The 27,090-nt window shown below is 39.4% G+C and overlaps 1 protein-coding gene across 3 annotated transcripts; it reads left to right on the forward strand.

The window, feature by feature from the left end:
- Positions 1 to 2,649: 2,649 nt before the first annotated feature.
- On the forward strand, positions 2,650 to 26,809 carry LOC122670789 (golgin candidate 6-like). Of its 3 annotated transcripts, none has more exons than XM_043867772.1 (19): positions 2,650 to 2,755; positions 3,979 to 4,031; positions 7,693 to 7,820; positions 7,909 to 7,961; positions 18,818 to 18,964; positions 19,073 to 19,146; positions 19,262 to 19,331; positions 19,548 to 19,601; positions 19,687 to 19,782; positions 21,584 to 21,634; positions 21,707 to 21,793; positions 22,257 to 22,370; positions 22,480 to 22,551; positions 23,562 to 23,747; positions 24,388 to 24,485; positions 24,627 to 24,675; positions 24,904 to 24,969; positions 25,279 to 26,061; positions 26,222 to 26,809. In XM_043867772.1, exons 1-19 carry the CDS (start codon positions 2,732 to 2,734, stop codon positions 26,765 to 26,767), a joined length of 2,751 nt encoding a protein of 916 aa, XP_043723707.1. In that variant the 5' UTR covers positions 2,650 to 2,731; the 3' UTR covers positions 26,768 to 26,809. The 3 variants fall into 3 exon arrangements, with proteins under 3 accessions (XP_043723707.1, XP_043723706.1, XP_043723708.1); XM_043867771.1 differs by having other exon boundaries at positions 2,661 to 2,755; positions 7,690 to 7,820; XM_043867773.1 differs by having other exon boundaries at positions 2,661 to 2,755; positions 7,690 to 7,820; positions 22,483 to 22,551.
- Positions 26,810 to 27,090: the final 281 nt, after the last annotated feature.

A 27,090-nucleotide genomic window follows, 5' to 3' on the forward strand; every position in this document is an offset into this window, starting at 1 on the left:
TGGGAAAAATACTAAAACCCTATTTTGTCCATTAAAAATTAAGGGCAAGAAACCCCTATCTGATCGCGTGGCCCCTATACCAATGCGGGGGCCAATGGGAGCATGCATGCAAGCATCACAGAGGATGGGATTCTGCCTTTCCATGGGGTGGGGCAGTCATTTTACATCCCTTGTGTCTAGACTCTAGGCGTAGAGGGCACACGACGAGGTAGCGTTCTTTCTCCCAAAAATAATTACAAAACAAGTAAGTTTGATTTTATTTTACACTAAACCTACTTGTTCTTTTACCAAAAATAAAAAACCTACTTGTTCTATAATTCTTTTTCTTATCTCGAAGATCTAGGAAATTGGCCAATTATTATAAGGAGGAATAACTTCGATCTACAAGATAAGAAAATTAATTACAAAACAAGTAGGTTGGACTTTGTTTTACACTTAGTTGTTTTGTAATTAATTTTCTTATCTTGTTGCTTTAGGTTATTCTCCCTCCCCCCCCCCCCCCAAAAAAAAAGGGCAGAGGTTTATTATCAAGTTGAGTGGCACTTGCACTAGCACTTGGGCCAAAGCACGCGATAGCGCGCATGGGCATCCATAGAGGGGGCAAGGTGGTCTTTTTGTACAACGTACCATGTGTCTAGGCGTAGGGGGCGCGACCAGACAGTGATCTTTTCCCTCAAAAAGTAAAAACGATACCTGGTCATATGGTGGCTCTTGTGCCCAGACACAAGAGCACTCGGAAGTACCACCATGCCCCCCATGAAATAAAAAATTGAGTCTATATTGATGCCCCTATGCGCTCCTCTACACGCACTCTCATCGGGCTCTGCATTGGTGCAGGTGTGTGCAACCGAACAATGATCTTTTCCCCGCCAAAAAGTATTTTTGAGATATGATAGGACTAGATGAAAGTAGGCAAAGCACCAGACCCAAATGGAGTCCCAATAGAATTGTGGAAGAGCCTAGGGTTATGTGGTTTAACTTGGCTAACTAAGTTGTTTAACGAGATATTGAGCCCACAAAGAAAATGGTAGATGAATGGACAAGAAGCAGTGTGGTCCTGATTTACAAAAAAGAAAAAGAAAAAAGAGAGGGATATTCAGGACTACAATAACTTACAGGTATAAACCTTACGAGTCATACAATAAAGGTATTGGAGAAGGTTATTAAAGCCCACCTCAAAGGAAACTATTATATCAGAGAATCAATTTGGCTTTATACCCGGAAGGGCCACGATGGAAGAAATATATTTATTTAGGAGACTCATGGAAAGATTTAGAGAGAACAAGAAAGATCTCCTGATAGTCTTTATTAACCTAGAAAAAACCTATGACAGAGTCCCTAGAGAGTTAATTTGGCATATTTTGGAGAAGAGGAGAGTGTCATGTACATACATGAACATAAATAAAGATATGTATGATGGTGTGGTGACTAGCGTAAGAAGTATGGGGGACCAAGGTAGTGAATTTCCAATTAACATTAGGTTACATAAAGGTTCAACCTTAAGCCTTTATTTGTTTACGTTGGTCATGGATGATTTAACTAAAGATATACAAGATGAGGTTCCTTAGTATATGCTTTTCGTGGACGATATTGTGTTGGTAGATGAGACTAAAGTAAGGATTAACGCTAAATTGGAGTTCTGGAGATGAACATTAGAATCAAAATGTCTTAGGTTCAGTAGAACAGAGTTTTTTTTTTTTTGGGTAAAATAAGTAGAACAAAGATGGAGTATATGGTATGTAACTTTAATCGCACGATGACGATTAAGGAGGTGATCAATATTGAAGAGAAGGAGATTCATCAACATAGACACATTTTTTGGATTTCATGGGGGTAGAGCGGTACTTTCACTTGCTCCTATGTCTGGGTGCAAGAGCCACACAACTAGGTAGTGTTCTTTTTCCTATAAAATTTTAGGGAAAAAGAACACTACCTAGGTACACACGGTGCGCTGCCCCGTAGCCCAAACATATGGGCGGGCAAAATGACAGTCGCACCCTAATGGAAAAGTGGAATTTTTCAGGGGTGCAACTGTCATTTCACCCGCCCTTATGTCTGGGCACAACGGAAGAGCACCATACGCACCCAACAGGTAACGTTCTCTTTTCCAAAATTTAAGATCTCTGTCCAAGAGTGTGGCTTACTTCAACACTCCCATGTGTCTCTTGGACCAGGATCCTCTACAATATCGGCGGGGCGACAGTGCACATCCGACGGCATAGCAGAGGCCAGGTGGCACACATGGCTTCTGCTATGCCGTTGGATGTGCACTGCCACCCCGCCGGTACTGCAGAGGATTTTCATCCGTGTCTCTCTCTCTTTTACCCATGTGATGGGATATTTCTGCCCCTTGTTTTGAGAAGGACACATACAGACGCAATGAGAGCGGGCGTAGGCCCCGCTTCCATATAGAGAAACACTTCCCAAATTTTAAAGACATCTGATTTGGCTGACAGATCACAGTTGCTGTGAGACTAGAATTTTCGAATATTTTAATCTGCCCCTCAAGGATCCCCATTCTTGACACGCATTCTGCTGTATCTGTTTTCTTTCTCTCCGCACTGTTAAAGCTTTAGGTTATATGTAATTGCGTTTGCTTAAATTCCATTTATTATGTATTAGGCCGATGATCGGTGGGGGCTTGAAATCATTTCTTCCGAGAGGCTCTGCTGCGTATTCGTAACTGCTCTTCCCGTTTCGTATCGAATTCGGTGCTCTGCTACGAAGCAAAATGGATTTGGTATCTGGTTACAAGGTGCTCTATTTCTCTCTCTCTCTCTCTCTCTCAGCATGGAACATGGGCGGAGGTCTATTTACTTTGTTGTTGTGATCCTGTTAAATTTTTGATTGCTTAGATGTATAAGTGGTTTAGCCTCAAATGGTGTCGCAGTTTCTGTTTGCTTTTGAGTTTTATCTGGCAATGTCGTTGTCATAGTCATCTACAGCTTAGGTATGTTAACTTTTTTTGGATTGAACGATGTCAATACGTTTGAGGGTTAAGAAACTGTATAGTTTGGGGGAAATTTTGGTGTAATATTTTAGTAACTAATCTGAGCTTAGTATTAACTTGCGTATTTTTTTTTAAGCATTGAGGATGGAGCTGATCGACTACTGCCTAATACTTGGTGTGATTTGAATTACTTGAACTTATATCTGTTCTTTGATTAGCTGCTGGTTAAGTCCACCTAATTTCAAGCGCTATGATATTACATGTTCCTTCTTCATGTTACAGTTAAGGTCCCAAATAACGATTTCTTGGCTGTGCACAACTGTTTCTAATTTACATTCACGTCAGATTAGTCCAGCTGCATAAAATTATGAGCTCATATTTGTTCTAGAGATCTTCTCTCTTTTTCAAGATTTTTTCTTTTTTTGGTTGGGGGGAGGGTGCTCGTGCTTGGGATTTCTGTCCTTAATTCCGTTAGGATTTTTTTTTTCCGAAAGAAACAAGCTAGGGGGTCCAAGTTGGGGAGGGGGACTGCTTCTAGTTGAGTGCTATCAAAATATTTTGGCATAGATGTTGAAACATAGAATGTTTTTTCACTGCTTGCCTGATAAAATCAATGAAAGGGTGATTTGTGGAGCACATGACACTGCTTAGCAACTTGTGCTTGAAATTCAAGTTTTAAGTTTTCTTTATGGAGCCACTGAGGTTAAAAGTGTTTAAGCAAAAGCTGGAAAGCTTTTCTTTGTGAGGAAAGTGTCCAAGGTGACAAAAGATACCTCTACAAATACAGAACAATGTTTCTTGACAATTTCCACACGTATGTACTGTACTTTGTGTCTTGCTGATACGATACGTCTCTTAATATTCACCCTTCCGATACGATACCCAATATTGATACTTTAAACCTTGGATACATCTAGATTTTGTTCTCCTTGTCTTTTCCTTTTATATCAGTTAGTAAAGCTTTTATCAAATATATGGTCATTTTTTCTATTTAATTTTTTTTAACATTGCACTGTGGGTCTGTGCAGGGGGTTGTTGGGCTTGTATTTGGGAATGAAAGTTCTGCTTCCAGTGAGGATAGGTAAGCTGTACTCGTTTCTGTATTTTTTTGGGTTTTTCCCTCTCATGATAACTTCCAAGATTAAAGAAGAATTTTCATGTGCTGATTGATGTGGATTTTCTTTGATTATTTTGATTTTTTTTTTTTTAAAAAAAATTACTGCAAATTGTTTGCGTGGTGTGGCATCCATTCTTTCACTAACTTTTACTTATTTGTCAACCTTAGTTTTGCTGTCGAGGCACTTTTTAGACGTAAATTTATAAGTTCAAGAAGGAAAAAGAGTTCTATTTCACATGTACATCTACCCCTGGATGGGTCCTTTGAGAGTAAATATTATTGTAGGAGCCATTGGTTCTGGAAATACTTTTGTTGTGCTTTTTGAGTAGGTTTTCTATCTTCTGGGAATAAAAAAAACCTCAAAATTCTAAAAAATTATAAGTCATTGAGTGATGCATCATTCATGCAGTTTTTACCCTGACAAAATAGATTCCAGAAGGTGGTGGTGTAATGATGTTGAAGTTGAGTATAGGGTGAACAATTCTGATTGAGGTGACAGACATGCAAAATTGTACCATTCTTTTCAGCACTTGTTTTAAAATCAACTGTATTGGATATTTGGATTGATTTAGAATTTTTTTTGCTGGTGTTTTGTTTAGTATACGAGTTTGAGTAGGTGGCAGCCATTTGCTTTGTTTATCAGGCTTCAATTGATCTTATATTGCTGCTGCTGTTCAGGAGTAGATAGTTAAGCGTACTGATGTGTTTCTTAGTGCTTCATTCTTTTGATGTCTTGTTTCTTTCTTTTCCTTGTTTATATAAAGTCTTCTTAACTCTCCTTTTCTGTAAGTCTTAGCATCATTTTATAATCCTAACATGGGAGGAATTTAAAATGCTAGACTTACCATCATGGCAAACCCACATAACTTGTCTTATTTCCAATTCCGGAATTTCTTATCGTTAAAGACTATTGTGCACTGAAATGATCCTTATGCATTCTCAATTCAAACTGGTTTGATATTAAGTGTGCTTGGACTTCAGAACATGTTATGGTCTATTTCTGCCTTTTTAACACTCGTAATAATCCAATTGATTTATATTCCTGAGCATCACTGGAACTTTCTGTGAGCATGGTGAGTTCATAGTGATATACAAATATAATAATTTGAAAAAAAAAACATGGATAAGTTGATTTATTCAGTCACTCCCCCCTCCCCTTCTTTTTTATATTCCTGAGCATCACTGGAACTTTGTGTGAGACTGGTGAGTCTCAAAATTCTATACAAATATAATAATTTGAAAAAAAACATGGATAAGCTAAATTCAGTCACTACCCTCCCCCCCCCCCCCCCTCTTTTCCTGCAAAGCAGGAAACACCCACTGGGAAGGGCAAAGGGTTGGGCGGGAAGTAGGAGTAGCTAGTGACCGATGAAATGTTGGCTGTGAAAGAAAAAAAGGCAGACCTTAAAACAAATACTGATTAATAAAAGGAGGCTTCCACCTGTCTGTTTATTTTCCTTCTTGCCAAAAAACTAAAAGCAGAAGGCAGTCGTAAACAAGTACATGCTCAATAGCTGGTTGTGTTTTTCATATTGAAGAGTTCAACTGTCGAGGAACTGCATGGCCTTAAAAAGGAAGAAAACTGTTGACGGCCCCTGTTCTGCAGACTGGTCGGCTATCTGATTGTTCTCTCCATAACATGCCCACTTACTGGTATATGGGATAGAATTCCTTTCAGTGTGAATGCCATAAGCAGAGGATTTTTAACAGTCTGATCCAAGTGTCACTTTTCAGAACTTCTGAAACCATGTTTCAATGCTTTTTGACCATCCCAATGAATGATTAAAAAGCATATACTGGAATCATCCATTCATGCAGAGTTTTTTTTTTTTTTTTTTTTTAAATTTTTATAATATCATTGATCTACTACATGGGACCCACTTAGCACCCGTCCTGATCCTCTAACCATTGAACACATGGTAAGTAATAAGAACTCGATTTGGAGAATGGTTTGGGTGCCCAAACATGAGATTTTGCCTCAATTATTAAAAAAAAGGAATAATTCTGAATTTTTCTGTGACAAATTCGAAGACCATTGTGAAGAAGTGATTATCCACACTTTCATTTTTTTTATTTGATGTATGGATGCCATAGTTCAAGAACTCGTCGAGATCTCGGTAATCTCTCTTTTTGAAAAAGGCAAAATGAGACTTGAGGTGAAATGAAATATTACCCCAACTCGGCCAAACTTACCTTTATAATGTACATATCTCGACTGAGACAGTCGAGATCTCTCCAGAAATCAACTGTCTCGGTGAACTCGAGAGAGAAGTGTGCATTTGACCTGATTTTTGAGGATTTTCGATGGTGGTTTATGATAGAGATATATGTAATATGTTAAGATTGATGTATTGTATACTTTTACATTTTTTATATTTATTTAAGTTGTTTTATATTAATTGTATGATTTGATTGCTTTCAATTACTAAATTATGTATAGAATAGGGCCTATTAGTACGTCGTTGCCTACCAACCTAGGGTCCGAAGTGAAACTCCTATTTGGACCATAGTTGTCACGGAGTCTAGGCGGCCCTAGGCGTTGGAGAGGGGTCAAAATCAAAGCGACACCAAGCAGGCGACCAAGGCACCCACCTAGGCGACCAAGGCGCCTTGACAACTATGATTTGGATTTTGTTTTTCCAAAATATGATAGTGTCATTGTGTTTAAATGGTCTAAAATAGGTTGAGTACCAAGTTTCAGGCCCAAACTAGGTCTAAAACCCACCGAAACAAGCCTTTGAATTAAAAAAAAAATAATAATTACACCAACTCGCTGAGATCTCGGCCCAACTCGGTTTTTTTGGCTGGGCGAAACTTGTACCGAAACCGAGTTCTTGAACCTTGATGGACGCTGACACGGGTGTTTTAGACATGGACATGACAACCCCCAAAAATTCAGGAAAGTGGACATGATTTAGTTGATTAATTATGCTTGACATGTATTTAAGTATCTCAAAAAATTGGTAATCCAAGTTTCTTCGCAGAGAAAGTCAACCTCATTGGGACTGTTTGATGCTTAAATTATGGAAGATTACTTTCTATTCTCTTGCCTTTTCATATGTTAGATACCAATGTATTATGTAGGTGAAAAAGGTCAGTTGATTGTAAGTAAAAATAAGGGTAGTGCACAAAAGTATATATGTTTTTATGTGAATTATGGTGTTTTTTAGTAAAGCTACTCATAAGAAACAGACAGTAAAAATTTAGTATAAAAAGAAACATTCTAGTAGGACAAGTTGAGCTAGGTTAGATGAAAGACATTCATCTCCAAACCAGTATCTAGCTGCGTCCATACAAGCATCTGACATGACAAATGTGGACACAGGAAAAAAACTACAAGGGAAGCATCTGACAAATCTAAAGTCACTCCTCCCTCTAGGCTTTCCCTGTATGGTTAGGGGCAGCTATTCCTTCCTATTCGTTAATGATTTCCTTTTACTTTTTTCTAATAAATGAAACAATTTATTGGCATCATGCCTGTTTAGGTCTAAAGAGGCTTGTAGCCATTTTCTCTTTTGTCTCTGTACAGTTGATAATTGCTTACTGTTGTTGGTGATGTCTGCTTGCATGTATGCCTGCATGCTATTCGTGTGATTAATCTGTATTGTATTGCTTGTTTCAATAGCTATGTAGAACGCTTGCTCGACCGTATTAGCAATGGTGTCTTAGCAGAGGACAGGCGTACTGCTATTGCTGAACTTCAGTCTGTTGTAGCAGAAAGTCATTCTGCTCAGCTAGCTTTTGGGGCAATGGGTGAGTGCTTGTTTCTTGTTTTAAAAGGAAATTTTAAGATGTCTTTACTGTATATATGTCATGCATCTTCTGTCTCTTTTGTTTACAGGCTTCCCAGTGCTTATGGGTGTCTTGAAGGAAGAACGTGATGATGTAGAGATGGTGACTAATTCTTGTCCTTGTTTCTAAGTATATTTTCTGTTACATAGGTGTTTGATTTGATCAACCACTTTCGTTTCTGATTTGAAATCTGAGGGTGTGTAGCGCAACGTTTCTGTTCCAAATTACTGTTTCTGATTCAGAAACAGTTTTTTGTGTTAATGATACTTTGGAGTAATTCTGTACTACCAAATGCTGTGTAGTAAAATTGAAAAAACATATGTCACTACAAATAAATAGAAACATGTACGGAATGCATCTTAGCAGAAGCAAACATAAACTGCCACCCTACACATATTTTCATGACTTATATGTTTGAGAACATCATTTTAACCACATATGCAATATCGGCGAATGTGTCAACTACTTACAAGTCCATAATTACCAAAAGTCTTCTCCAGCAGCTGTTCCAAAATAATAGACCAATTGGACCAAAAAAACCAAATAAAATAAACTCAGCAGGGCCAGGTCTTGGCCAGCCTATCCGCAGGGTCTGGGCTTGGCTTGGTGCTGGTCTTGGACCAACATGTGGACCAGGTTCCGGAAAACAATCTTGTGAGCCAATTTCTCCCTGCATCAATTCTCCCCTTAGAAAAAATTCAACCTCGAGTTTTGGTCAAGGAAGGAATCAGCTTGGTATGATGGAGATCGGACTTCAGTCTGTAACAATGTTCTTGTAGTTCTCTGAAGCTTGAAATAGTCTTGCAAGTGCGGTTCACGTTCTTCAAAAAACTTGGGCGTAAAGATAACTCAGTATTTCCCACTTCTGGTTCAATTCAATTACAAAGGGTGTAACCACATATTCTTTAGAAACTATTTCACTATTCTTGATCTCAATAGTGGAAAAAGTATCCGCAGAAATCTACGGATCTGCATCAGCAATCTTTGCTTGAATGGAAGTGCTGAGCGTATCGATCACGTTCTCATCTGCTGTTTCAGCTTGGTCTTCTTGATTTTCTTCTGGTTTGTGTACTTTAATTTCTTCAACATATTCTGTCTCAGTAGAATCTTCGATCTGTTCAACTGTCGTTGACGATGCTTCAATCATTGTTGCTTCTTGTGTTGATCCAGTCGGTTCTTCCTGTGGTTGCACGGTTGGTGTTGTCAAGTGGCTTTAATCCTCTCAGAACTTGAGTCTTGCGTAGATGCGAGGGTTTTAGGATACAAATATTGTCAATCGAATCAATCTCACCCTGTCGCTATTCCAGCCAACCACAAACAACTTTGATAATTCTCTTTGAACTTGGAAAGTGTTAGCTAAACTGAGAATGAGAGAATGTGAGAATGACTTGAGTGAGTTGTGACTCTCCTCAGCCCCTCTATATAGATTTCATTAATTAGGACAGAATTACAAGTATACCCTCCATTGCTGACTATGATAGCTAAGGAGAGAAATAAAGAAACAAAATAACAAAGGAAATGCCCAAAGTACCCTTATCGGGTTACATAACTTAACACTCCCCCTCAAGTTGGTGCATATATATCATGCATGCCCAACTTGACTAAACTAGGATGAAACAACTTTCCACTTAGCCCTTTAGTGAAGACATTTGCAAGTTGATCTCCTGACTTCACAAAGGGTATATAGATCTGCCCACTTTCTAACTTTTCCTTGATGAAGTGTCTGTTGATCTCCACATGCTTAGTACAATCATGTTGCATTAGATTGTGAGCAATGCTGATTGCCACTTTGTTGTCACAGTACAGCATTATTGGATGATGAACAGAACCACCAATATCTTGGAGCAAACTTTGAAGCCATAATAGTTCACATATGCCCTGGGCCATGGCGCGGAATTCTACTTCACCACTAGTCCTAGCCACCACACTTTGCTTTTTACTTCGCCATGTGACAAGGTTACCTCCGACAAAGGTACAATAGCCTGAAGTGGACTTTCTGTTAGGGTTACCACTCCAGTCAGCATCTGCGTAAGCCTCAATGAGGAGATGATCATGTGGAGATAAGAGAATCCCCTTCCCTAGAGCTGACTTCAAATAGTAGAGTATACGAAGAACAACAGCCATATGGGTGGAGTAGGGATCATGCATGAACTGACTGACTAAACTAACAACAAATGCAATGAGGGAGATTAGTTTTCCCACCAACCTTTGATAGCGCTCCTTATCAACTGGATCAACATCCCTCTCTTGTAGTCGAGTAGTAGCCTCCAAAGGGGTATCACATGGGTGACATCCTAACAAACTAGTCTCTGATTAGTTATTTACCGCTTTCAGTTTTACAAGAAAGACATATGATTTAGGATAGAAAGAAAAAAGATTATTAAAATAAACTTACGCTTGTTGAAGGTGAAGTTTCAAAATAGAACAATTCCTTCTGTCGTGTATCCCCGATTGATGCAGCCTCAGATGCTTCAATTGTTGATTCTAGTATTGAGCGAAAGGTTATACCTATAGGTTCTGTATTACAGGTCAATCCTATTTCAGTAGTACCAATAGGCGGCGTGGGGGAAGAAGCACTACATCTAGGAATCAACAACGGACATATTTACTTTGGGAGAGGAAGATGCCTTTGGGAGAACGGGCAACTTCAATCCCAAGAAAGTACTTGAGCTGTCCTAGGTCCCTGATTTCGAATTTTCGGCCCAAGAATGTCTTTAGGTAAGAGACTTCCTCTGCATCATTGCCAGTGACCACTATGTCATCGACATAGACTATGAGAAGAGTAACCTTATCTCCATTCCGCTTGATGAACAAGGTGTGATCAGCATTGCTCTGTTTGTAACCTACAGAGATTGCTTTATGGAACCTACCAAACCAAGCCCGAGGAGATTGTTTCAGCCCATATAATGCCCTTTTCAATCTGCAAACCTTCCCATGAGTCTTGTCACAAGAAAAACCTGGAGGGACCTCCATATAGACTTCCTCCTCCAGTTCTCCATAAAGGAATGCATTTTTCATATCCAATTGTTGCAAATCCCAGCCAAGATTAACAACATATGATAGCAAAACCCAAACGGTGTTCAACTTTGCCACTGGGGCAAATGTCTCCTGATAATCAATGCCATAGGTCTAGGTAAAGCCCTTGGCCACCGGCCTGGCCTTATATTTGTCCACTGTTCAGGCTTCTACTTGACAACAAATACCCATTAGCAACCCATTGTTTTCTTGCCCGAAGGAAGAACCACCAGCTCCCATGTCTCATTTTTGGATAAGGCTGCCATCTCTTCCAACATGGCTGTTTTCCACTTTGGATCTGCTATTGCCTCCTGCCATTTTTGAGGAATAGAAATAGAGGAAAGAGAGGACACAAATGCATAATAGGAAGGGGACAAAGCATCATAGGAGACAAAATTGGTGATAGGATGTTGGGTACAAGATCTAACGCCCTTATGGGTAGCAATAGGTAAGTCAAGAGAGGGATCCTGACTAGGCAACGCAGCGGAATCTAGATCTGGATCAGGTTCTGACGGTTGAAGAAGTGGTACAGTAGAGGTGACTGTAGCACTAGGAGTAGTAGCTTCAGTCAGAGTGGCCTTCGGTTTGAGCTTCCCCTGGCCTCTTTTGCTTCGAAATCAGCAGGCTTCCCATGTAATTTCCAACACTGAGCCTTGGTGTGATAGGGCCTGTGGCAATGCTCACATTTGATAGGCTCTTTGGAGGCAACATTACCACTGTCAGTAGTGGCAGTAGGAGCAAGGCCTGTAGTAGTCTGTAGGGCAGACCTAGCAACAGTAGGAGCTTGTAACATCGCAGCCCGATGAGTCTCCTCTGTATGAATCATGGCAAAGGACTGCTCCAGTGTAGGAAAGGGAGACTGGTTCAGCACTTGCATTCTAATAGGGTCATACTCCACATTCAGACCAGCCAAGAAGTTGTACACACGGATACTGTCAACGTGTTTACGGTAGGTAGCAACTTCAGTAGGGGTAGAGGGCTGATAAGTGGAGTAATGATCAAATTGCTGCCACAAGATCTTGAGTGTAGCATAGTATGTAGAGACAGACAATTTCTTCTGAGTGAGCTCATTAGCCTTCTTGCGAATCTCATACACTTGGGCAGCATTCCCAACGCGCCCATAAGTCTCCTTGGCAGTGCTTCAGATCGCATGAGCTGTCTCCAGAAGTATGAAATTGTCGGACAGATCTGCTTGTATAGATTGCAGCAGGTAAGACACCACCATGGCATCATTGGACAACCACTTCTCTTTCGGAGACCCATCAGCCGGCATAGGGTTGGTCCCAAGGATATGGCCAGTCAACCCTCGACCAGCAATGGTCAAATAGGTGGTCCGAGACCACTTGAGATAGTTGGAACCATCAAGCTTGATTGGAGCTGAAAAAGGAAAAGGAGGCTGTCCGGGGCTGCCCATCTTGCCCAGAAGTTGCAGAAGAGGAGTCTGAACTTGTCATGATGGTTCAAGAAATTCTCCAACAAGAGGCAGCAGCAATATCTCCAAGGAATCTCCAATGAAAGAGGTTGAAAAACTCGATCGAGTACTCTTCAGTGATGAGAGAAGAAGTCCTCAACGGAAAAGGAGAACTATAAGAGACAATTCAGCAAACACCTGGTGGGCACCCTTGTATGCTGAAATCGATCCAAATAGGAAAGGAATCCTGTTGGGGCCAATGAAAACAACTCAGAATCTGAGGCTGAGAGCAAGGTCAAGTGGCCTTCTTGAAGACTGAAAACGGCCCAGAAAAGAAACAGCAGCCGCAAGCAACTCTAAACCCAGAAATCGATGTAGAAATGGATAGAAAATTGATTTGGGGTTAGGGTTCTTCAAAGAAAAGGTGTAGGAATGGATAGATGCTGGAGATGGTTGCGGATGAAGCTCCAATAGAGGGAAGATCAACTCAGAAATTAGATGAGGCTGAATCTTCGAAAGCTTGGAGAACAACAAAATCGCAAGGGGAAAGGCAGCATCTATCGGATATAGAGAAAGGATTTATAACATGGGAAAAGGAGGTAGGTTGGAGGGCAGCAACTAGATCGTATGATCACCTCATTAGTGCTGCCCTAAGGTGAAGGATGGAAACCAAGAGAAGAAGGAGAGAAGGGATCGAAGGTAGAAGAAAGGGAAAAGAGATCGAAAGAGAAGAGATGGAGGGTTTGGGAGATTGGATCAGAATAGGGTTAGCTCTGATACCATGTTAGCTAAACTGAGAATCAGAGAATGTGAGAATGACTTGAGTGAGTTGTGACTCTCCTCAGCCCCTCTCTATAGATTTCGTTAATTAGGACAGAATTACAAGTATACCCTCCATAGCCGACTATGATAGCCAAGGAGAGAAATAAAGAAACAAAATAACAAAGGAAATGCCCAAAGTACCCTTATCGGGTTACATAACTTAACAGAAAGATTCGGCGTTGAGCGCTGTTATAGTATGAGGTCATTTCAAATTCAACAGTCACTTGATTGGCAGGCTCGATGACTATCTCTCCTGTCTGAGACAACATATCCACAATGGATTGTGAAATGGTGTTGTCATGCCATCGTTCACCAACAACCAACAAGGCTGTTCTTCCATTAAGCAATCGAACTCTGGTCTTGAATATGAAGGGATTTGAATCAAAGTTATTCTCTTGTCCAGACATAGCTCTGATATCAGTTTGGTGCAGACCTAAAAAGAAGGCTACTGTCAAGATCGAAATCTGGTAGAGAATAAGGCTAGAAGAAGGCTAAAGCTTTGGGGGTTTAGGAAAAGAATGGCTGCTGGCTGAGAGGGAAGAATAGAGTTGGTGAAATAAGTGATGGATGAAGTTCTTGCTGACCTATTATCATGAGCTCGGCTGTTGAAGATAGTGATGGAAGATAATGTCCAATTGTTGATAATAATAAGATAAATTGACAAACTAGAGTCCTACTAGTTGTCCAGCCATAGGAGTCCCACCTAAGTCCGCTTTAGGAGTCCCACCCAAGCACACTTGATAAACTCACAAGCATTCTCACAAGAGAAGAAGTTTTTTTTGAAAATTCTGGAATGCTTAACGGCCTCCACGATTTTAGTGTTTACAGGGGAAGAAGAGGTGAAACTACCTCTTGGATACATGCACTTAACATTAAATGGACTGTTGGAATTCCAACACCTAGAAACTAACCCCAAGGAAACTAGAGACATGTTCCAAGACTTTGGAACTACAAACAAGGAAAATAATAAATCTGCCTAGGAATATGAAAAGACACTTAACTAAAAAACAACTAACTACCAACACATAATGCTGCTTAGGAATTTAAAAAGACACAAGAACAAAATTCTAGTCTTTTGGGGCCAGACTTGACTGCCCCAAGAAGTCCGCATTTTGGGCTGTGAAGGCCACTAGAATTCAGTCCAGGTCTGGACTGGCATTGAGCTTGGACTGAAACTTGATCTTGGGCTGGTGGATGCCCTGCATCAGCATTATCCTCAAGAGGTGTATTTGTAGGTTTGCAGCCTAACATCCCGAATAAAAGATCAATGGTATACTTTCGTTGAGACAGAAAGATACCTCGTGTGGAGCGAGCAACCTCAATATGGAGGAAATACTGTAGCTTTCCGAAATCTTTAATCTCAAATTCCTTTCCGAAATAGGCCTTTATTTGAGATATTTCAGCAGGATCACTTCCATTGACAACAATGTCATCGACATATACAATAAGAATAGTAATGTGATCACCTGATTTCTTGATGAACAATGTATGATCAACATTGCTTTTCTATGTTCAACTACGATCATAGCCTTGTGGAAACGTCCTCCAGCTCACCATTAAGAAATACATTCTTGACATCAAATTGTTTCAGTTCCCAACCAAAGTTGACTGCACATGAGAGGATGACTTTGATAGTATTCATCTTTGCAATCGGAGCGAAGGTCTTCTGGTAATCTATCCTTTAAGTCTGGGTGAAGCCTTTGGCAACAAGCCTGGCTTTGTACCAGTCCACACTGCCCTTCACTTTCTGCTAACTGTGAAAACCCATTTGCACCCCCAAAGGTTTCCAACAACTCCCAAAGTCATTTTTTCTAAGTTCCTTCATTTCTTCAATCATAGCATTTTTCCATCGAGAATCTGCTAGTGCTTCCTGCCAGTTCTGAGGAATAGAAACATAAGACAAGAAAGAGAAGACCTAATTCCCTTTCGAATTGCATTAGGTAAATTAAGAGAAGAATCACTATCAATAGGAGGAAAGAGGTTACCAGAAGGTGAAGTGGAACCTAGATCAGAGGTTGGCGGTTAGCTTGGCACAATGATGGTAGTGTCTACTTGCTTTCTTCGAGGACGAATAGGTGAACGAACATTCAACTGTAGTGGTCTAGTCTCCCCCTGAACTGGAAGATTCTCCTTCTCAACAATAGTATCCTTTTCAACCATAGCATCCTTTTCAACAGTAATAGTATTGGACTGTCAAGAGGAACAACAAGCGGCACATCTTCCCCATGGATAATACTCTCCCCCTTGAAGAGGGATCGATAGAGAATAATAGGCTTCTGACTCATGAAAAACAACATCCATGGTGACCAAAATGCGACAAATGGTAACACTTCTAGCCTTTCTGGGTGGCAGAATAACCAATGAAAATGCACTTGAGACCCTGTGGATCAAGTTTGCCATGAAGGTGATGGTTTCGAGCAAAGCAAACACAGCCAAAGGTTTTAGGAGGAGCCTAGAACACATTCAGAGGAAAACGAGAATCCAAAACCCGGGTAGGCATCCTATTAATAATGTAGGCAACAGTGAGAACAACCTCTCTCCAATACCGAGTAGGGACATGCATAGCAAACATGAGGGATCTTGCTAACTTCCAAAAGATGCATTCTTGTGTTCGGCTACGCCATTGTAAGCAGAGGTATCAACACAACTAGTTTGATGGATAATGCCTTGATCAACAAGATAAGATTGGAAGGGTCCTTCCATAGATTCCTTACCATTGTCAGTGCGAAGGATTTTAATCTTAGCATCAAAGTGGGTTTGAACCATGCTATGAAATAATTGAAAACAACAAAAAGCTTCATTTTTTTGGGGGTAGTAAATATACCCAAGTAGTCCGAGTACTGTCAATAAAAGTGACAAACCAACGATAGCCAAAAATAGAGACACAATGGGCAAGGCCCCATACATCCAAATGTATCAAAAGAAAAGGAGCAGAACTTTTATTATCAGAAGTTGGATAAACATAACGAGTTTGCTTGGCAAAAACACAAGCATTACATAAGAAATCATTCGGATTACAACGCTGAACTAAACTAGGAAAAATTTTAGCTAAGGTGCCGAGAGGAGGATGACCTAGACGCCGATGCCATAGATGCAACTCGGATAAAGCAGAGGAAGAGGAATCAGTTTGATGAGTCTGTGTGCTATAGTGGAAGTGGAATGAGAACCAGTGTCTAGCAAGTATAAACCACCATGTACTCTACCACCGCCAATCGTTTTCCCCATCCCCAAGTTCTGAAAGACACAATGAGAAGGGAAAAAAGTCACTTTAAAATTCAGATCTCGAGTAAGATTACTAATAGAAAAAAGATTAGTAGAGAAATTGGGGACATGTAACACAGAAGATAATAATAACGAGGAGGAGCGCTGAATGGAGCCTTTTCCAAAAACAATGGAGACAGTACCATCAACAACCCAAACTTTGCCTTTACCTGAACATGGAGAATATGAAAAAAATTAATTGAAAGCCCAGTCATAGGGTCAGTGGCCCCTGAATCAAATATTCAAGGAACGGATACAACAGAGGCACAATGACCATTAGAAGAAATACTTGAATGGGCAAAGTTGGAGTTGGATGTGGCTGGTACAAAGGCAGCAGACGATGAAGATGAAGATGAGGGCTCTGACTTGGTCATCAGATGCCTGAGAATCAACAACTCGTCTTGTGATAAAGAAGCACCCATGGGGGCAGCATCAGATTTCTCAATGTGGTGTGCATTGGCCTGGTTGGATCGGGCATGACCACGAGAAGAATTGGTGGGATGACCATGAAGTTTCCAACAATGTTCCTTGATTGATTCTTTGTCAGTAGTAGTCTAGTAGCACGATCACTAGAGCGTGTGAAACAACCTCGAGCCTATGATCCAGGGCCTGAGTATAGGGGCGGCTTTCTTCTAACTGAACCATAGCATATGATTGCTCCAGAGATGGAAAAGGATCACAGCTAAGGACATGAGCACGGATTTGATCGTACTCTACATTGAGACCTGCCAAGAAATCATAGACACAGAGCTTGTCTTCACGCTTCTTGAAGCTAGTAGCATCTACAGAACACGTGACCTGAAAGTCCTCATGAAAATCCAACTCTTGCCATGTTCCAACAAATCCAAGATTGCTTAAATCTGATTTATATTGAAAGAGTTATGTTCCGGTCAAAGTTAATTTGGTGTGCACGAATGCTGTAAAAATGGCTCTAAACGAAAATAATGTTTTAGACATCAAAACGAATGAATATTTTACCATACTGTTGTTTTTTAGCAATGTTTTACCATATTAAGATTTATGGAATTTATAGATTTGAGAAAAACCCCAACATTAGAAAGTTGAAAATTTCACCTACCATAAAAAATCCAGATTTTGTTCTTGAACTGGGGGGTTAGCTTTTTATCCTTTTGGAATTTGATTTTTTTAACTATTTTTATTGGATTCAAATAGAGGGGGTATTTGCTTATTTATGAATAATATCTTAAGTAAATGAAATTTTACTTAAATGATATTAGGCATAAGTAAGTGTTTGTCCTGGTTTCTGGCATAAATAATTGTCTGTCCTAGTTTCGAGCCAGGTTTCCTCAAGTTTCGATGGGCATGAGTATCGAAACTTGCAAAATATGGGGTTGTTTCGATCGAAACATGTCGAAACTGGTTGAAACCAGTGATTTTTTAAAATCCACCCACATCTCGTCTCGGTGGTTTCGAGTTTCGACCAAGTTCTCTTTCCATGCAAGAGGATGAGTTGAGCATTTGCACAAAAGCGAAGAGTTGAAGACGCGCAATAGGGTGAAAAAAAATGTAAATCACCGTCAATGTGTTAGTGCGTTTCCGAAAAAATGGGATTGTTTCTTTGGAGCTCCTTTCTAATTTCTCAGAAGGACTCCAAAACTGTTTCTTTTACCCGGTTCGTTACAAAAAAACAAACTGGATGTCACATACAGTTCTGTTTCAAATGTGTTCCAAAAAAACACAAAAACACCAGAATCTTTTTTTTTTTTTTTGCCATACACACCCGGAGAGTGTAACAACTACCATGGCCTAATTATGCAGAGAACACCCCAATATGATGATATACATATATGTGGAATTATGTTAATGGAAGCATAATGGCAGATCCTTTCACCACGTCTGGTAGTATTGAGATAATTTTTCCTTTGCCAGAACATGAAATCAAAAGTTTTCTGTTGCTTGCAACTTATTGTGATGTAGTGGATGGGACGGCACTTTCGGCTGCCTTGGGGCATGCATGGAAAATTCATACCATCCATTTTATAAGGGACCCCTCTAGATTATCCGCTTTGCCCATGTCCACATCAGCCTGTCTCTGTGTATTTCAATTTTCAGATTTTCAGTTTTGCCTTTAAATAAGGGCCCTTAAAATTTAAGAATCTTCCAAATAAGAATGAGTGAGAAAAATGATTTCTCTTTTTTCCATATGAGACTTCCAAATTGGATACCAGCCTACCAGGGAGAAACATGTTACTCATATGGAGCGGCCAACTTTGCCATGTGTAGATATATTTATGAACAGGATTGCAAGTCTGTTATCCTCTAACAGGCAATATTTGGGAGCTTCTACTCATCTGCAAAGATGGGATATTATTACTATTTCTTTTTTTCTTTTTGGTAACAGTTCTTTGCTTTTCTTGTAAACATGTTTCTGACCTCTATGTTAGTGTTTACTGTGATGATTAATATGCTTTTGATTTCATGTGTGCAGGTTCGGGGTGCCCTGGAAACTCTCATTAGCGCCTTGACTCCTATTGATCATACACGGGGACCAAAGAATGAAGTCCAAGCAACTTTAATGAACTCTGATTTGCTTTCCAGAGAAGCAGAAGATATTTCTTTGCTTCTAAGTTTGCTGGTGAGAGTTTTTATTCTATATATTTTAAATGATCTTTGCACATTGCGTATTGGGTTTGAATGTGTTATGTACCTAGCTGTAAAACTTTGTCTTTTGGTACTTTGGCAGGCAGAGGAGGACTTTTATGTTCGGTACTATACACTTCAACTTTTGACAGCACTTCTTACATATTCTCCCAATAGGTATCCTGCTTTCAGCTACAATATTTATTTTTTGACCTCTTATTTCATTGTTGTCCTATGCCTGTTATTCATTCAGTCATTTTGACATTAAGTTCTGCTGAGGTTCCTGTTTCAGGCTACAAGAAGCAATTCTTACCACTCCTCGTGGAATAACTCGTCTTATGGATATGCTTATGGATCGTGAGGTATGCTCCTTGATTAAGCTTTAAAAGTACTGTATTAGGCTTTCCTCTCAAAAAATGAGAAATAAGGGCAAAACTATTGCACATCAAAACCGTTGAGAGATTTATGACTTTTTTGTTCCTCAGATCTCTCTCTCTCTCTCTCTCACACACACATGCATTTGTTTGTGTTGATTATGCAACTTCTTTTAAACTCAAATGTGTTACTCTACTTGGCAGGTCATACGAAATGAGGCTTTGTTACTCCTTACTCACTTGACCCGTGAAGCTGAGGTTGCATTTCGCCCTCAGCATTGTTCATAGTTGTTATTTACATGATTTTTTTTTCCTGCTGATCATTGAGCTTCTTAAATTACAGGAAATTCAAAAAATTGTTGTCTTTGAGGGTGCATTTGAGAAGATCTTTAGTATTATTAAAGAGGAAGGAGGTTCTGAAGGAGGTGTTGTTGTGCAGGTGATTTTCTAGGAACTTTCATCCAACATACAAAACTGTTAGTGGACAAGCTACCATGATCTTCTTCTAAGCTCATGTGTGTTGAAGTTAATCTTTCTATACCTAACTTAGTGCAAGTAATGTGGGTTTCAGATTCTTTTTGCTGAGAGTCTGTTAGTCTTGGACTGAGATTATCATGCATCCTGTGTGTAATTATAAAATGCTGTGCCTGGCCCTTGTAATCTTATACCTATCAGCCTTGCAGTTTAAGATGGTATTTATCAGTAAAATGAATTTACCCTTGGCAAATGGAAAAAAAAAAATTTTTCAGTTATAAACAACCAAAGAAGTAAATAGAAGGTATGCTTTTGGTATTCAAGGTGAAAGTATTATGGGGGAAATTCATAAATTCCAGAAATATCACTTTTTTGGCATGAGTTGAAGGCAATGTCTTTGATAAAGCAGCTTGATAAAAATTTCCTTTATTATTTATTATGTGAGTGCAATCACGATGCTATTTAATCTGTTATTGATATTGCCTTTCTTCTTTGTAGTACTGCTAACAGTATTTGACATTGGACCCCACTCCCTTTAATTGAAGTGCCTGAATCAGGGTGGAGGAATGGAAGGAGAGACCAAACTAACATTCATTCTTAAGAGAAAGACATATCATCTCTCCTCTTCTTTCTTTATCTTTATACCAAGGTTAAAATTTTCAGTTTTGGCAAAATGGCTGAACTCTCAGTGAAATTTGGTCCATTTCGGTGCCAAAAAAGTGGAATTTTGCCATGACACTTCAAGGAGTACCTATTTATGCATGATTACGCATGTTTGAATCATTAGATTGAAAAAAAAACCCAAAGTGGAAGTTTTCTTCAGACCTAGGTTGCTAGTGTATAGTGTAGTCTATTATATCCTTTCCCTTATATAACCTATTCTACACATGATTTAGTTCTAAAACAAACAGCATTCAATAAAAACAATTGAAATATGCATTAGGAATGAAGAGCAATAAATTTGGAACGCATTCCATAATTAACAAAGTGTAAAACCATTTAAAATTACATAATTGTCAAAATGTGTGTCATCATAGACAGTTGGGTGCAATTTACAAATTGGAAACCGTTTGTCATTCAATATTACAAGTTACTGGTTACAACCCTAGGCCTATGTCAAGACTACAGATTTTCGGGGAGGGTCAAAACCACTAGAAGATCGATGCTGCCCCTGGGACTGATGGAACCATGTCTTTGACTGTATCATGTATGACGGCCATGTCATACTATGCCTTAAGAAACTCTCAAAGTCCATTACAGCAGTCCTATAGGTGGCATCGCCAACATATGCAAGGTAACCCAACCTAGGTACGAAAATTTGACCCCGTTAACCATCAAGCCTTGATACAGCAGCTAAATGAAGGATTCTGGCTATAAATCGGGGTTCCAGATCTCGAAGGTGAAATGGATGCAAGACTGAAATTTTAACGAAATGAGTCAAAATTCGGGTTCCATGCAAAGAGTTTGTATTGTTTTGTCTAAAAGTTTTTAGTCTTAAATTTGCATAACTTTTCGTTTCAGTTTTTTGTCAAAACCTAAACATTTTGCCGAAATTTCGAACCATGACTACTTTATACTACCACACTATGATCCTTTTTATGTTTTTGGGTGCACACTGCACAATCTGAGTCCTCATATTATGTGTTCTGATCGTTCTTTTTCCCATGGACAAGGAGTCTTTAAAAGTTATTTCTAACCTGTTGAATTAATAATTTCAGAAAACTATGAACTTGATAACAGCAGTACTAATGTTTGTATTTATACAGGACTGTCTTGAATTGTTGAACAATCTCATTCGTAACAATGGATCTAATCAGGTTTGTGACTTTTGTTATTGTCAATTCATGTTTTTCCTTTGTGGTAGTAATCATGCTTTTTGTTTGGTTCAGATATTACTAAGGGAAACTATTGGTTTTGAGCCTTTAATATCAATTTTGAGGCTTCGTGGCAGTGTGTACAATTTTACCCAACAGAAGGTACAAATATAAATTAAATAGTTTCAGATTTATCTGTTTCTTTTAATTAAGGGAAAATCTTGTTGTAACCAATATTGGTGAAAAAAAGTCGTAAGCTTACTTTTTTGCCCTTTAGTATAACACACTTTTTTTTCAATGAGGGTAAATCCTGTCATTTCACACGCTTACTCGATTAATGTGCAGATTTTAATAATGACATTATGATAAGCCACTTTCAATTTATTTTGAAAGCCTTTTTTACCCCTCCTTTAAATAACTTTCGGGAATAAGACAAGTGACAATTAAAAGATGCTTACAACTTCTCACTTCACCATTTTGGTAAAAACAAGATGCACCCTTTAATTAATTTTAACTTCTTAGATTTAGTATTTCTTGGGATGCTGAGACTATGTTCTTGCTTGGGTTTTTCTTGTGTTTGTTTTTCCTTTTTTTAATTGCATGGAAAAACATATGATGCTGGTAGGCTGTAAATCTGCTTAGTGCATTAGAATCCATTGAGTTGCTACTGATGGGAGGTCGGGAGGCTGGACCCGGAAAAGATGTTGACAGGTTGACTAATCAAACAGTCTTGTGTCAGGTCTGTATTAAAAACTTTTAACTACTTCAAGTTGGACCTTTCAAACCTCCTTTTTTGAACTTTTGTACCTGAAAATGTCTAATTTATTATTATCTTGAATCAATTGTAGAAGAAGGTCTTGGACTATCTTCTAATGTTGGGAGTTGAGAGCCAATGGGCTGCAGTTGCTGTGCGCTGTGCGGTAAGATGAATGTTTCTTTGAGGATCCATATATATACGTACACATATGGCTTAAGTTGGGGGTTTCCTTAAAGTACATGGTATTGAGTAGTACATGGTATTGAGTAGATGTATAGATCTCCTTTACTATTGTTGTAACCTAGAAAAACAAACATAATCTTAGATCCTTCAAGAAAGGGCATGGTATCTACATGCCACTTGTGTGTAATGGCATCTCCCATTCCAAGCCAATGGGAGCACCATCACGATTCGTATACAGGGGGCCCACATGGTCATGGAGGGAGAGACTGAGAACGATGTACACACCGTGGCGTGTAAATAACCACAAGTAGAAAATTTGCATCACTATGCCCTTTCACAATAAGAAAATCAAATATCTGTTTTCACTAAGTTGGCTTATTGGGTGCGTTTTACCATTTACTCCTTATCATCTGTTCTCACCTTTTTTAATGCTGGTCCATTATGATGAACTGGAACTGACATAAGAGGTTGCAAGTGAACTAAACATTATTACCTGTAAGAAGTAAAACCTCCCCAAGTAGGTTTACTGTTTGGAGAATACTTTATATCATTTCTGTATATATTGCACTTAATATAGTCAGAAGAGCTTCATGAGCACTAAAGTAATAGAATAATAATATACCGTGGCTTCACTTTTCCACTTCCCAGTCTAGTCCCACTAAGAAGAAGCTGTTTTCCATTTTCTTTTCTTCTATTTTCATCTTTTTTATTCCCCCGTTCCTTTCTCTCCTTTACCTTGCAAAATATTTTTATTATTCCCTTGGGAGAATAACGACAAATTTTAGGTAAAATGTGAACGTCACTATGCTAAGTGACGTTTAAAATTACCTTATACTTCACGACCTGCCTTGTGGCAGTACATGATAGGACCATGCGATAGAGGGACCCAACCATGTTCAAGTCTGAAGGATATAAATAGATTCATGTATTCACTATAAATTATGGAGAAGTTCATGTGATGAGTTTACATATTATGAACTATTATTTCAGGCACTACGATGTATTGGTGATTTGGTTGCTAGAAATCCTCAAAATCTTGACACCCTTGCAAGTAAATTGCTCGGAGATGAACCAGATGTTGAACCAGCCCTGAATTCCATCCTGCGGATCCTTTTGCGTACTTCCAGTTTACAAGAGTTCATAGCAGCTGACTACATTTTCAAGTGCTTTTGTGAGGTTTGTCTCTTACAGTGAACTCAAACCTTGTAGTACTTCCAGTTTACAAGAGTTCATAGCAGCTGACTACATCTTCAAGTTCTTTGTGAGGTTTGTCTCTGACAGTGAACTCAAACCTTGTAGTACTCATTTCCTTTTATGTATGGCCTATTAGAATGTAATGAAGAAGAAGCCATTGGTTGTGTATGGCGATTGTATTATGTTGGAAAGTGAGCAGTTTAAGAATTTTTCGGTTGCTGATCTACACCCAAGAATTTGAGAGTATCATCTGATCTGTCAAAAAGAGAAAAGAAAGATGTGAAAGTACCCTGCTAAAACTCTTTCCCCTCATTCTTATGATTTATAACGATTTCAATTTCACTTGCATTTAGCTTGCGGTAGTTTCCTGTGGGCAGCATAATACAATCTTGCTGAAGCACATGGATGAATTTATTGGAATGTCGCTCACAGATTGTACTCTACTCAAGGATACAGAGAACTTAGTTCCATGGAAGGGGGAATTTCGGATATGAAACTAGAAACTATATATAGACCATGAAACATTGTATACTCATATTTCTAATTTTGCATGGTCTTCGGGTGCTTTTTCTTGTTATGTTGCGCCTTATGGTTTAATAGGTTTCCACTTTGTTTAATTCAGACAAATGCAGATGGTCAAGCAATGTTAGCATCCACGATGATTCCTCAACCGCAATCAATGACTCATGCTCCTGAAGATGTTAAGATGTCATTTGGAAGGTTTCACATCTCAACAATCTTGACTAATTAAGTTTGTTACTGTGGCTGAAGCTCCTATTCTTCATCCTTCACCATCTAAAACTTAATATTGGCACTACTTTGATGTTTATCTTCCTTTAACTGTTTGATTTTATGTGGCAGCATGCTATTACGTGGTCTTACTTTGACCGAGACTGATGGAGATCTTGAGGTAACACAACTATCAGTGAACCTAGAACAATTATTTAACCCCCAACCACCCCCCCCCCCCCCAAAAAAAAAAAGAACTGAACTTGGAGATTTTGTCTCTGTTGATTGGACTATGCCCTTTTTATTCTCTCAAAACTACCGCCGCTTGGCACAATGTGATCAGGATAGAACATAGGTTGTTATCGCTTGCTACACTGAAAATTATGCAGCTAATGCGTTTTGATTGCAGACTTGTTGCAGAGCTGCTAGTGTTCTTACTTACATACTGAAGGATAATATCCAGTGCAAGGAATGGGTAATTCTCTCTCTCTCTCTCTCTCCAAACCCACCTCCCCCCTCCCCCCCTCCCCCAAAAAAAAAAACATTTTTTTTTGGTTTTTTTCCCTCTTCTCTCTCCCATTTTGGATGTGACCAAGTAAAAGTAAACATATACTTTATGGAAGCATTGTCATGGAAAGCCATAGAGCATTTCAGAGATTCTGAGCTCATTGCAATCCATTTCTTCAAGGTTTCAGGAAACCCGCAATTCTGAAACTAGGATTGAATGGGTAGAAAGCAGCTTCTTCTGATTATACTTGTCTAATTATCTGTTTCAACATTTCAGGTCATACAAATTGAAATTGAAGCACCAATGTCATCCTTGGGTGCCCCAGAGCCACTCTTGCACCTCATAGTAAAGTATCTGGTTCTTGCCGCCTCCTTGAAAAAGAAGGAAAATGATCACAAAAACAAAAAATCGACTTCAGTTGGAGATTCATATATACAACCCATTATCTTGCAACTCCTAGTCACTTGGCTGGCAGATTGTCCTAGAGCAGTTCATTCCTTTCTAGATTCAAGGCCTCACCTCACAATTCTGCTTGAACTGGTGTCAAGCCCTTCTGCTACTGTGTGTGTAAGGGGTTTGGCCGCTGTTCTTTTAGGTGAATGTGTTATCTACAACAAATTTGGTGACAGTGCCAAGGATTCTTTTATGGTGGTAGATGCCATTAGCCAGAAGATAGGGCTGACCTCATACTTGCTCAAGTTTGATGAGATGCAGAAAAGTTTCCTTTTTGCCTCGGCAAAGGCGGCCCGACTGTGTAAGTCACTGACTAGATCTAATGCTGCTAGTATGGTGGAGATTAAAGAAGTTGATGACATTGATGGGACCAGTCAGAAGCAGGATGAGCATCCAATTCTCACATCACTCTTCGATGCTCAATTTGTCAATTTTGTTAAGAGGCTGGAGAAACATATTAGAGACAGCATTGTGGAAATTTACAGTCGCCCAAAGAATAGCGTAGTGGTGGTGCCAGCAGAGTTGGAACAGAAGAGTGGGGAGAGCGATGGGGACTATATAAAACGGCTAAAGTCATTTGTAGAGAAGCAGTGTATTGAGATGCAGGTACCTATTGTAGCTTGTCTTTGCTTTTCTTTCCTCATATCAAGGTCAACTCTATTATGCATGACTCTTATTGTGGTACACATTTTATCTTCCTTTTCTATATCATCATGCCTGCATGTACATATCCCTATTTCTGAATTGTTCGGACATGGTCTGTTAGGATCTTCTTGGTCGGAATGCAACTCTGGCCCAGGAATTGATGGAAGCTGGTGGAGGTGATGCTTCCGGATCTGATCAGAGGGCTTCAAGTGGAGGACTGGAGAGGGTCCAGACTGAGACTCTCCGCAGAGATCTTCAGGAAGGAATGCAACGGGTTGAGGTGCTCAAGACAGAAAAGGCTAAGATTGAGGCTGATGCATCCATGTATTGCAACCTAGCGAGTAAGCTGGAAGCTGATCTGAAGAGCCTCTCTGATGCGTACAACAGTCTTGAACAAGAAAACTTTAGGTTGGAATCGGAGGTAAATGCGTTGAGGAAAGGAGAACCATACCCAGACGTTGAGGCACTAAAGGCTGAGGCAAGAGAAGAAGCCCAGAAGGAGAGTGAGGCAGAACTGAGTGATCTGCTAGTTTGCCTTGGACAGGAGCAGAGCAAGGTGGAGAAGCTGACAATAAAGTTGAAAGAGTTGGGGGAGGATGTCGACTCACTCCTAGATGGTGTTGGAGATGACATTGGGCTACCAGATGATGAAGAAGAGGACGACTGACTGATCAGACCTGCTGTGTATTTTCTTGCTTGTTTCAAACTTGTTACTTCAATTGAATGGAGTGATTATAGTGTCAACAAAGACCTTTGTTTATAGTGAATCATTCATATTGTTATACCATTGGATGTATAAAGCTAGTGGAGAATTATGAATTGGGTAAAATTATTCCACGGGTTTATTATCTTGAAGATATCCTTTTGTACAGGTAATGAAGGATGATAACAGTTGATCGGCTAGTTATTGCAGCACTACATGTTAAAAGACTGCTGGTGCAGTGTAAACTGTAAAGCTGAAGGCTTCGCAATTTAAGCATTTTTGGTTCC

The sequence above is a fragment of the Telopea speciosissima genome, chromosome 8 (genome assembly GCF_018873765.1).
Source record: "Telopea speciosissima isolate NSW1024214 ecotype Mountain lineage chromosome 8, Tspe_v1, whole genome shotgun sequence".
Taxonomy (NCBI): domain Eukaryota; kingdom Viridiplantae; phylum Streptophyta; class Magnoliopsida; order Proteales; family Proteaceae; genus Telopea; species Telopea speciosissima.

Excerpts from the sequence above, each read along its gene's own strand:
- LOC122670789 (XM_043867771.1), top strand. The coding sequence starts at position 2,732 with ATGGATTTGGTATCTGGTTACAAG. Across the intron at positions 19,783-21,583 it reads AAGGAGGTGTTGTTGTGCAG|GACTGTCTTGAATTGTTGAA; the intron begins GTGATTTTCTAG and ends GTATTTATACAG. Across the intron at positions 22,552-23,561 it reads CAGTTGCTGTGCGCTGTGCG|GCACTACGATGTATTGGTGA; the intron begins GTAAGATGAATG and ends CTATTATTTCAG.